Source organism: Antennarius striatus, chromosome 7, assembly GCF_040054535.1.
Source record: "Antennarius striatus isolate MH-2024 chromosome 7, ASM4005453v1, whole genome shotgun sequence".
Taxonomy (NCBI): domain Eukaryota; kingdom Metazoa; phylum Chordata; class Actinopteri; order Lophiiformes; family Antennariidae; genus Antennarius; species Antennarius striatus.
Window position 1 is genome coordinate 186,096 of NC_090782.1, and position 12,541 is coordinate 198,636.

Genomic DNA, 12,541 nt, shown 5'->3' on the forward strand with positions numbered 1-12,541 from the left:
GATTTTGACTAGTAAAATGTGATTCGTTGTCAGATCTGAGTATTAGGTAGGCTGTATCTTGGGATCAAATCCCTTGTAATCCATTTAATTATGTCCCAGGCTGTTTCTTTTTTAGTGGGAATAGCTTCAACCCACCTGGAAAAGGTATCCACTACAACTAAGGCCCCGTCCACACGATGACGGATTTTCTTTAAAATGCAACTTTTTATAAACGCATCAAAAACGATTCGCGTCCACACGACAGCGTTTTTAAAAAAATCCGCGTCCACACGTAAACGCAGCAGTGCGTTTTTGAAGACGGCTATAAGCATGCCAAACCATGTGGTGGCAGTATTGAGTCAAATTTTATCCAATAGGATAAAACTGCTACCCCACTGCCACTGGGGCGGCAGTGGCTCAGCGGTAAAGCGGGCGGTAGAGCGGGTCGTCCTATGATTTAAGATCGGCGGTTCGATTCCCACTCCGGCCCCAAAAAAAATACCCAGAGGTGAGCTGACAGTGGGAGGTGTCAGCTCACCTCTGGAGCACTGCCGAGGCACCCTTGAGCAAGGTGCCGTCCCCTTTACAAAGTGCTCATTTGAGGCGCACCAAGAAGGAGCTGCCTGCCACTCTACCTCCTCTACCTCCTCTACCTCCCCTGCATGCCTGTAGGCATGCAGGGGAGGTAGGCATGCAGGCATGCATGCAGGCATGCATGCAGGCATGCATGCAGGCATGCACCCTTGTGTGTGTGTGTGTGTGATACAGGGGCCTGTACTCACAAATATACGTATATGTATGCATGCGTTTGAATCATTAGCTAAAGTGTGCGTTCTTAATTTCCCTTCGGGGATCAAACCTGTATATAAAATTAAAATAAAAAAAAAAGGAATCCTCTGTATTTTGTTATCACAACACACGGGACTATAAATATGACATCACAGCGGTTTTCGTCGCAGGCAAGACGTCAGCGTATTTAAAAAGTCCCAGGGACACGCTGTCCACACGACAACGCAGACCCAGCGTTTTTAAAAAAAATCCATCTCGGCCAGCGTTTTCGGAACTTGCGTTTTCGTTCCGGATATCTGTGTTGTCGTGTGGACAGAAGGCGTAAATGCAACAAAAAAGTTGCGTTTTTAAAAAATCCGTTATCGTGTGGACGGGGCCTAAGAGGTATCTGTACCCCTGAACTTTGTTGTCAGATCCCATGTCGGTGTAATCGATTACGACTTCTTTCCACGGGTAATTCATCATTCATCAACATGTTTGTTTTGCCAAAATTAATAAATTAATTGATGATCAATCACCATTAAGTACTCTTACATTCGATGTATGATTCGCAAAGGTTTTGAAAAAGCATGTGCATGCCGTGAGGGAAAAGGTGAGGCTACGAAACTGTAGCTGATGATACGGCAGCATTACAGAAACAGTACACTGTAATAATTCAGGGTCAGAAAAAAGAGGGTTCTTAAGTGGTGTACTGTTATCATGTCTTTTGTTTTCTCTTCCATTTTCTCCTCATAGTTGTGGACTACACCATCGTGGTTTCCCATCAATCCAACCAGATTTGTCTGGGAACATGTAGGAAAATGCAAGTTTGTTTGTCTCAACATTTCAGCTTCAAATGACGTTGGGTGATGGTGTGAAGCGTTTGCTATTTAGGAAGGCAGTCACTGCATGGTTAGTATGGTTAGTTCTGACGCCTGATCTTGAATGAGGTCGTGGTGTGTACAGTGTGATGGTCATGTGGTGCTGAATATGCACCACATGACCACATGTCAGATTCTGAATCCATGGGAGCCATTTTTCAATGTGTGTCTCTAATGGTGATGAATCAAAATTGGTTAACTTACCACACCACGGGACCAGCTCCAACAAGACCATCCACCGCAGTCACCTGCAGCGTGCAACAGTGGTAGTCCTCTACCAGACCCCTGGGAGTCTGAGGGTTCTGTCAGTATCTTAGCTGTTCCTAGGACTGCGCTCTTCTGGACTGAGGCTTCACATGTTGTTCCAGGAATCTGCTGGAGCCACTCTTCCAGTTTGGGGGTCACTGCCCCTAGTGCTCCTACTACCACAGGGACCACATTACCTTTGATCTTCCACATACAGTGGTCCCTCTACTTACGAAATTAATTGGTTCTGGAAGACATTACATAAGTAGAACATTTCGTAAGTAGAGACGTGTTTTCCATACAAATGCCCTAATCCGTTCCAAGCCCCCAAAATTCAGTCATAAATGTTTTATAAAGCATAAAAATGCATCAAAACATGTAACAAATACATGTTACAATTAGATTATTACACAATAAATGAGAGTTGTGTATAATGTAAAAAACAAAGAATAAAGAATAATAATGATGGTCATTAACCTTTTAACTGCTGTCCTCATTGTTTTTTGCCCTCTTTGGTTCATGCCCTCTTGCCCCCCCATGAACAACAGAGTGAATTCCAGTCCTCCTTCTGAACTTCTCCAACCACCCACGCGACGCCTTAAACTCCTTAAACTTCCTTTAGTTTTAATAACGTGGTGATTGTAGATGCATTACGGCCATATTCTTTGGTGAGATCAACCAAACGCATCCCTTTTTCAGGCTTTTCTATCATCTCTTGATTTGTTTGTACGGATAAAAAACCAATTTTTTGGTATTTTCTTTTCCTCTTTTCTCCGTCACTTTCTTGGGGTCCATAGTGAATACGTACTGTTATATATAACTTCGGTCCTTCAAAATAAAAGCATCACGATCTCTCTAAAACGCGAATACAACAATAATAAAACACATTTATATAATCAAACTTAACTTTAAACATTCTAAACACATTAAACACATTTAAACAAACTCAGGGCAGAACACTCCCCGTCTGGCATTTACTGATGCCACTTGAGACTTAACCGTCCACATTTGAACTTTGACCTTTGTTTGGCAGGAGCAAGACAACATCAGAAATAGGTCTGAAGAATATTTTCGCTTTGTCTTGCGATGTTGTTTTGACCTCGATTTTGCGGACCTGTCCATCACTGCTTGGGAAGGTCGACGTGACAAGACCCATTGGCCACTCGTTTCGAGGTGCTTGACTCTGTTTAAGCAGGACAATGTCTCACATGAACATGTCTCTAAATAAGGAAACTAAATAGTAAGATGTCAACAGGCTTTTCCTTTAAAGGGTGAGATAACGTTCAACTCTGTGTCCTTCACATGTTTTACATTTAAATGATACGTTAGTCTGGAGCTGCTTCAGTGATACGAACATTCTCTTTTACAAAAGGTACAAATCACTGAGATTTTGTTGATAGTCCGTCTTTGTTCTCTTTAGAAATAAACGTTCCTCCCAAAGGTCCAGGGGTGTCGCGTCCATCTCTGGTGTCAGTCACTCTGCTTCTGACTAGTGGGGCAGGTAGGAAGTGACATCACTGCAGCCTACGGGTCCCTCAATGGGACAAGTTTAAAATGCTTGCGCATTGACTTGCCACTCGCGATTAATTGCGTTAATTTTTATTGCGTGTTAATTTGCATCGTAATTAATTAATCTAATTAACGCGTTAGACTGACAGCCCTTTATTAAACATGCACCAACACACACACGTGGAAAAAACAGGAAGTAAATGCCTGCCTCTACAGTCACTGTATATTTGGTCAGCATCAGCTGACCTGAAGCCTCGTGGCCTTCAGACCAGGAGCATCAGCCAATGGGAACATCGTTAACTGGCCTGTTACGTTTATAATGACGACGATGAGTTTATTACTGTGGATGGCCGAAGAACCAAAGGAGACGTGGAGCAGATCTGTGGTGTTTTATTTTTTTTATTTCTGTAACACAAAAACGTGGGGCACATCTTAGGAGAGCTGGGCAACGCTGGAATGCAACATTCCATCTACCAATTAACACAAATGACATCGCTAATACACAAACAATATTTAAACATAGCGGGTGTGAGAGTGAGCCTCTATTTACTACAAAGTCACACCCGCTATAGAAAACAATGAAAAATGAAGAATATATTTAACAAAGTTTTCACAGCATTAAACCAATGACTCACCCCTCCCTCCAGACCTCCAGCAGCAGGATGCCTGGGCGCGTGTACCCCCCGTAACTGTCCCATCGGAACACAACAAATCATGGAACCAAAAACAACGTAAATATAAAATTTGGGGAATTTCATTTAAAAAAAAAATACACACACACACACACACACACACACACACACACACACACACACACACACACATACAAACTGTTACACTGCATCTCCCGTCAATTCTCTGTTCAGGTTCTTTGGTAACTGGACTCCAGAACCAGGACCTGTTGATAGTTCACATGTAAAAGTGTGTGTGTGTGTGTGTGTGTGTGTGTGTGTGTGTGTGTGTATGTGTGCGTGTGTGTGTGTGCGTGTGTGTGTGTGTGTGCGTGCGTGCGTGCGTGCATGCGTGCGTGCGCGCGCGTGCGTGCGTGCGTGTGTGTGTGTGTGTGTGTGTGTGTGTGTGTGTGTGTGCGTGCGTGTGTGTGTGTGTGTAGTATCACTGACGAGTATTCACGACTGAACCAAAATACAAACCCTGGATCAGGTATTAGATAAGGTGTTTGACCCCAGGGGCAGTGGACGGTGACCCCACGTCTGGTCTGGGGGTGGCAGGTGGCCGGTGGGTGTGAACAGGCTGACAGACCAGTGCCCCCGTCCCAAAACAGGGACGTGTTCCCGGCAGTGGGGGGTCCGGTCTGATGACAGCCAACGTGTGGCCCTCCCCTCACCAGTGCCCCCCACCGCCGGTCGCAGACTGGGATTAGAGAGAGCCTTTAAGCTGACTCAGCGTCACTGTCGTGAAGGTGAACCGTGGAAACAGAAGCCCGTCACTGCGCGGAGAGCAGAGGGATAGCAGCATGTTTGTGTGTTCATCTGCACCAATCAGATGAGAGGATTCACATAAATAAAGTTATTGACAAACCAGCGTGTTTCTTCTGATCTGCAGCGCATCTAATTAATATTCATCGTGACGTCATGGCAGAATAGAACGTGTTATAGTACCTTGTGTGTGTGTGTGTGTGTGTGTGTGTGTGTGTGTGTGTGTGTGTGTGTGTGTGTGTGTGTGTGTGTGTGTGTGTGTGTGTGTGTGTGTGTGTGTGTGTGTGTGTGTGTGTGTGTGTGTGTGTGTGTGTGTGTGTGTGTGTGTGTGTGTGTGTGTGTGTGTGAGCAGCAGCAGTGAAGATGGCAGCCCTCTCCTCCCCGCCTCAGGTACCGCTGCTCTCTCCTCTTCCTCCGGTCGGGCCGCCGCTGCTTCTCGTCACCGAGCGCGTGTTTACCGTGACGGTGGCTCGAGCTGTAACGGGGCTGCGCGCGAGCCGTCCGCCGGTTAGCGGCCTCGTGACGGACCGGCGGGCAGCGGCGTGACTTAGACCGGACGACATAACGCGTCGTCCGGACGACATTCCGCACTGGAGAGCCGCTGGCCGCAGGTCGGGACCGGGTGACGGTCAGAGCCGGGGCCGACGAACCGAGCACCGCCAGCCGCTGCGTCATGGTCCCAGATAACGGTTAGCATCAGAGGGTTAGCATCAGGGGGTTAGCATCAGAGGGCTAGCATCAGAGGGATGGCATCAGAGGGTTAGCATCAGGGGGTTAGCATCAGGGGGTTAGCATCAGAGGGATGGCATCAGAGTTAGCATCAGAGGGTTAGCATCAGAGGGATGGCATCAGAGGGTTAGCATCAGAGTTAGCATCAGAGGGCTAGCATCAGAGGGATGGCATCAGAGTTAGCATCAGAGTTAGCATCAGAGGGCTAGCATCAGAGGGATGGCATCAGAGTTAGCATCAGAGGGTTAGCATCAGAGGGCTAGCATCAGAGGGTTAGCATCAGAGGGCTAGCATCAGAGGGCTAGCATCAGAGGGATGGCATCAGAGTTAGCATCAGAGTTAGCATCAGAGGGCTAGCATCAGAGGGATGGCATCAGAGTTAGCATCAGAGGGCTAGCATCAGAGGGCTAGCATCAGAGGGATGGCATCAGAGGGCTAGCATCAGAGGGCTAGCATCAGAGGGTTAGCATCAGAGGGTTAGCATCAGAGGGCTAGCATCAGAGGGTTAGCATCAGAGGGATGGCATCAGAGGGTTAGCATCAGAGGGCTAGCATCAGAGGGTTAGCATCAGAGGGCTAGCATCAGAGGGTTAGCATCAGAGGGCTAGCATCAGAGTGTTAGCATCAGAGGGATGGCATCAGAGGGCTAGCATCAGAGGGTTAGCATCAGAGGGCTAGCATCAGAGGGTTAGCATCAGAGGGATGGCATCAGAGGGCTAGCATCAGAGGGTTAGCATCAGAGGGCTAGCATCAGAGGGCTAGCATCAGAGGGCTAGCATCAGAGGGCTAGCTGGGCTTGCACCAGGAGCTAGTGTGATATTTTCCATGCCTTTTAGATTGAAATGAAAACGTTGAATCCTTAATGTCCGGTCCGCTCCAGCGTCTCTCCACTCCGCCACAGGCGAAGTCAGTCCCACATTGGCCACCAGGTTTCTAGCCTGTGTAGCCACAGTGGCGTTCTTATTTTTACGGAAAAAACGCTAAAACTTACAACTTTGTCGCTCGCTAGCGGCGCTCGCTATCTCCGCTAGCGAGCGGCGCTAGCCCCGCTACTTCCGCTACTGCTGCTAGCGACTGGCGCTAGCGGAAATAGCGCCGCTATTTCCGCATGCCGACGGAAATGGCCGAAGTGACGCTCCCGATCATTAAATATGCACTGGGGTCATGACCTTTCGTCCAATGAAAAACAAAAATTGTTTTTTTCCAAGCTGAACCCGTGAGTTGGTGTAAGACAAGGAGAGGACCATCAATCAAAAGAATCCAGTGTTTCTAGTAGAGTTTGTGTTAAAGTCCTCATTAATAAACAAATGGTTTATTAATGAGGGGGTGGGGGGGTGGAGACAGACCGATCAGAAGGTCAATGAAAGATATGATCAATACTTGTTGGTAGTCTTAGACTTTTGTTCCCTCTGACCAGCAGGAATAACCAGCGATGATGTAAATGTGTTTTCACCTCGCTTGATGTTTTATGTCTTTTTAAATTGAAATGAAAAATCATGTTATTGAATTAAATAAATAATCTAAACTAAACTCTGACATACCAATGGTGATGGTGGTGGTCAGAGTTAAATGTCTTCTAGTCTCAGTAAACTACCAGTAAACACTGAGTAATATTTAGTCTGACTGTATCTTCAGAGTGAATGAAGTTTTCAATGGTTGAATCTCACATTCATTCCTGCATCAAGTAGGACAGAAATAAAGAGAGTTCAGCTCCAGCTGCTGGCTTTAGGGGGTTTTTGGAGGGAAACTGAACACAAGATTTTGTCCTCAGAATGCAGGACAACAACCCATTCTCTAAAAAATTTCCCGGGGGAGGCCAGGGGGACTCCCCCGGGGTGGTGTCCCTCCACACCCCCCTCCTGCAACGAGCGTCGGTCGTCCTCGCACTGCGCCACTGTCTGGGCCTACTCAATTCTTTTACTCTGAGCCACAGTGGCTTAGTCACACTAGCTCCTGGTGCAAGCCCAGGCTAGCATCAGAGGGCTAGCATCAGAGGGCTAGCATCAGAGGGCTAGCATCAGAGGGCTAGCTTTGTGTTTTTTTCATTGTGGCATCGCCGTCAGTGAAGAAGAAATGATTGTTTCCATTCCAGGCATTAGTCTGTTAGTCACCATCACACGTGTAGACATCTACATACGTGTACAGGTGTGCGCTGCTCCTGTGGCCTGTCCGGATTGTCGGGGCCGGTTGGCTCGGTGGCGTGCGTCGGTCCACAGCTATTGAGCGGGGGTTGGTGGACGGTAGTCTTATTTTACTGTGTGCTAGGGTGTGGGCTGGTGTTGGCGTCGCTGTCTCATTAGGTCTGGGGTGTGGGCGGGGCTCGGTTGGCTGCGGTGGGCCTCTGATGGGTCCTGGCTGAGGTGACTGGCGGTGTACTAAGGCCATCCACCTCTGGAGCCTTCTCTCTGTGAATGGCGACCATGGGGCGGGGCGGTTGCGGCCCGCTGGAGATCTCTGGTGTGTCTCGTGGGCTGGTGTGACCCCTGTCTCTGGTCTGCCTGGGCTGGTGAGAGGCCAGAAGGGCGTGTGGGTCAAGGGCGATTATCCTGAGACCCTAAAAGTATCTTAATCCCTGCTTCCATTTCCAACCTCCTGTCTCTGTGAAGTGGGATTTTCTGCAGTGACCGTTAAGGAAACCAAACTGGAGTAGACCGGACCTGAACACACTTCAGGTGTCATTGTCTCCGTTACCCCTAGATCAGAGGTCCCCAACCAATAATTCTCATTATTTTAATTATTATTTGATTGACTTGGTCACCCTTTGATTGGAAATGATCAGTATTTCTCCTACGTTGAATGAACTGATTGTAAGTCGCTATATTTAAAATAAATCTCATGAGTGCAGCAGCCAGGATCTGGAGGGAGTCCGGTTTGGGGACCAAAGGACTTCATCTCTGCTTTTTGCAGACGATGTTGTCCTGTTGGCCTCATCAAACCTGGACCTTCAGCTGCACTGGGACAGTTTGCAGCCGAGTGTGCTGAGAGTGGGATGAGGATCAGCACCTCTAAATCCGAGGCCATGGTTCTCGACCAGAAAATGGTGGTGTGCCCTCTTCAGGTCGGTGGAGAGTCTTTGCCCCAAGTGGAGGAGTTTAAGTATCTTGGGGTCTTGTTCAGGAGTGAGGGAAGGATGGAACGTGAGTTTGACAGACGGATCGGTGCAGCTTCTGCAGTGATGTGGTCGTTGTAGGTCTGTGGTGGTGAAGAAGGAGCTGAGTCGTTAGACGAAGCTCTGGATTTACCGGTCAATCTAGGTTCCTACTCTCACCTATGGTCAGGAGCTTTGGGTCATGACCCAAAGGACAAGATCCCGGATACAAGCGGCTGAAATGAGTTTCCTCCAAAGCGTGGGGGGCACACCCTTAGAGATAGGGTGAGGAGCTCAGTCACCAGGGAGGAGCTCGGAGTAGAGCCGCTGCTCCTCCCCCTCGAGAGGACCCAGCTGCGGTGGCTCGGACATCTGTTCAGGATGCCTCCTGGACGCCTCCCTGGGGAGGTGTTCCGGGCATGTCCTACCGGGAGGAGATCTCGGCGAAGACCTAGGACACGCTGGAGGGACTAAGTCTCTCGGCTGGCCTGGGAACGCCTCGGGGTCCCCCCGGAGGAGCTGGAGGAGGTGTCTGGGCAGAGAGAAGTATGGGCATCCCTGCGACCCGGCCCCGGATAAGAGGTTGAAGATGGATGGATGGATGGATGGATGGATGATTGAATAATATTCTGTTTTTTCCACAGCTGTCAAATGGAAACCCTGTTTATGAGAACTTTTACAGACAGGTAAGATGATGGTCACCATGACTGTATATTGCCTCTCTATATTGGTAGGTGTGAATGGAGCATATGGGAGTTATTATCAAACAGACTCATTAGACAATACTTTGCACCTGGACTAAGATGTGTGCATTTGCTCCAAGGTGGATCCTGGAAATACAGGGAGGGTAGGACCGACAGAAGCTGCGTTTTTCTTGAAAAAATCTGGACTCCCTGACATGACATTGGGAAAGGTAAGTAGTGCTTACAAATGTATTTTCTGTGGCTGATAGTGTCAGCGTTCCTTTTTTTAAATTTCGAGACATGTTATTACAGCAGACTTCACTTCCATCAGTGTCGAGACATCAGCAACAACATCAGAAAAGAAAAAACAAGGGTTGACGGGTAGAAGCCATTGGCTTGTAAAGTTCCCGTCCCCTGAATCAACAACATCTCATTACAACGCATCATCAACCAGATTCATGCATTAAATGTCACCTTTAGATTATTGTCATAACATCTTGCATGTATTGACTACTAATCTATCAGTTCAACGTCTCAGTTGCTGCACTAAGATCACACTGATATTTTTCCATGGGCATGACACGTGTAGTTTAATAAGCCATAACAATCTGAGATATTAACCATCATGTGTGTCTGAAATATAACCTTACAAAGTAAAGTTTTTAAAAGTTTTTTTAAAGGCAGATAGAGTTCCTATACTCCTGACTTCGTTGTCCAGTTTGTTTGAGTTTGAACCAGTAAAATATAATGAAAATGTTTTTAGTGTAGTTTTCGCTTCTGTAAAAATGGTGTGTTTCCTCTCAGGTGGTAATTGGACTCATTACTCTATATTTGTGATTGTATTCTTGGCTGCTTTATACTTGAGTTGTACAGTTTAATAGTTATGATGTCATGCATTTTCAGTAGTTTAGATTTAATGAATAATTGATTTGTATGAGCTCTATAATGTTCATTTTAGATGACTCTTATGGCTCTTTTCTGAATCAAAGATAAAGGTTGTAAACTACTTTTACACGTGTTTCCCCATACTCCAGCACAGTAGTTCAGATAGGGCAGGATTAGTGCACAATATATTATATAAAGCGCCTTCTGATTTGATAGTTTTTGAGTTTGCCACAGTATGATCACACTTCTGGCTAGTTTCTTTTGCAATTGTTTTACATGAGGTTTCCAATTTAGTATCTCATCAATGATCACTCCTAGCACTCCTCACAGAGCTGGAGATGTCTGGTTGCTCGTAGCTGGTGCGTCCCATTGGTTCACAGCTATGGATTGGCCTTGGATTAAAAACCAACCTTTGGTCTATGTTGTGTCTGTAACTCCTGTTTCTGCTGGCACCAATGTTCAAAGCTGTCTCAAATAGTAAACTTGACAATGTTCATTAGAGCAAAAACGTGGCGGTATAAAATAAGTTATCTGCACTGACAATACATTATGTGTCTGTTTTAACTGAATTGGATCTTAATCTTAATGTTTTCTTAGACCAAATAAAGTCATGCCGGGGTTTGTGCTTCCTTATGTGATACCGCCTGCACAATCACAATTGTATTTAATCCTCATGAACATAATGTTTAGTTTGGTATATAAGACACTCCCCCGTCCATCACAACCAGCACACTGGGAGATCAGTGGACAGCAGATGATTGGTTAATGACTGGTCAGACATTTTTTTCAGCCTTAAATAGTTAGCAGTGTGCAGCATACAGTATAAAGCAAGAGTGATCACAATACCTCTCAGTCATTAACTTTGTAAGGAGCAGGAAGGAGCTGCCCGCCACACTACCCCCCCCCCCCCGTGTGTGTGTGTGTGTTTTACAGGGCCTGTAAATGGCAGAATGGTATGATTTGTGAAAAATAATGTACAAATAGCTGTCTTGTGAAACAATCTGCCACAAATACACGTAGAACGCTGAATTACGGTACGCCAGACATTTTGAAGAGTAACCCAACACAACACGACAAAGCAGACTGGTTTATGTCTGGAATTCTCTGCTCAACGGTGTTGCCAGACAGGTGGAAGTCTGATGCCGTTCGTTTTAGTTGTTTTCAGGAAACAAGATTTCAACAATGTTTCTGAGGCTTTTTATTTCATTTTTTTAAATACAAAATGAGAGACCTTCACTCTATATCTGAAATCATGGCTGACATGGTGACTTTTAAAGGTGAGAAGTTATTTATGAAATGACATATCTATCCATCCTTACAACCATACATAACATACATACAGAACATAATAAAGGTAATTGAAGATTTTCCTCAGGGATTGATGTTTAGAACTTCATTTTTCTTTCTTGTCTGTAATTCTGTTCATTTGTGTTACGTGTTTCAGATCTGGGATTTGGCCGATCCTGATGGTAAAGGCTATCTGGACAAACAGGTAAGAAGTTTTTTTTGAGGACTTAATTTTTGGTGGTCCCTCTACATAACAGCACCAGTAATTATAGTGTGAGGAATGTCTGTCTTTCTGTAATTAATAGCTGGTAATCATGAAAATCATTCATCTGATCTACTTCACGGTTAAATAATATCCTCAGTATTAATACATGTTAAATAAACAGGCTAACGCTACCTTGTGCAGCCGTGGGGATGCAGCAGCAGGGTTTTACTGAAATTATGCCACCAAAAACAAAAAAATGGTGGGGCAGTGTAGTAAAAATGCAGGCAACGAATGACATGTGTGGAAACAACAACAGGAGAAAAGAGGAGGATAACACAAAACTGTCCGTCCTCGTGCACCTATGACTACATCATCTCCACTTGAGCTGCTTTGTATTTATGAGGCACATTACCACGTCCTCCTCTGCTGATGCCATATTTGTTGTTGATAAAGGTTTTCCTTTGTCACTGTTCGACACGAATTCACCTGTTTTCATACGTAACATAAAGCAGCAACAGCTTTACTACTGCACACCTAGATAAAACTAACTTCCCCACAGAAACATTCTTATAAGAGGAAATGAAACGCTCTGAAGAAAAATAGTGCCAGAATATATAGCAGCTTAAATCTTCACTAAATCTGTTGGCTTCTTTAAGTCTGTGTATTTTGCTTTTCTTATCAGTAATTCCACTCAAAATCACGTCGGAATTTCAGAAAAGCTCTCAGCTTCATATTTTAGCAATATTTCATAAATGAAAGAAGGCCGTCTGAGACACAGACTAAATATGAGAACCAAAGGACAGATCTTGATCAAAAATCACTCCCAGGTTCCTGACTTCACTGGTG

The 12,541-nt window shown here is 45.7% G+C and overlaps 1 protein-coding gene across 4 annotated transcripts in view; it reads left to right on the forward strand.

The window, feature by feature from the left end:
• Positions 1-5,125: 5,125 nt before the first annotated feature.
• Positions 5,126-12,541, forward strand: part of LOC137598592 (epidermal growth factor receptor substrate 15-like 1) — a 78,661-nt gene continuing 71,245 nt past the window's right edge. For 3 of the 4 annotated variants that reach the window (XM_068318914.1, XM_068318916.1, XM_068318915.1), the window contains exons 1-4: positions 5,126-5,209; positions 9,280-9,321; positions 9,459-9,548; positions 11,648-11,695. In XM_068318914.1, coding sequence (XP_068175015.1) covers positions 5,183-5,209; positions 9,280-9,321; positions 9,459-9,548; positions 11,648-11,695 — 207 coding nt within the window. In that variant the 5' untranslated portion in view covers positions 5,126-5,182. The other variant, XM_068318917.1, reaches the window with a different exon arrangement.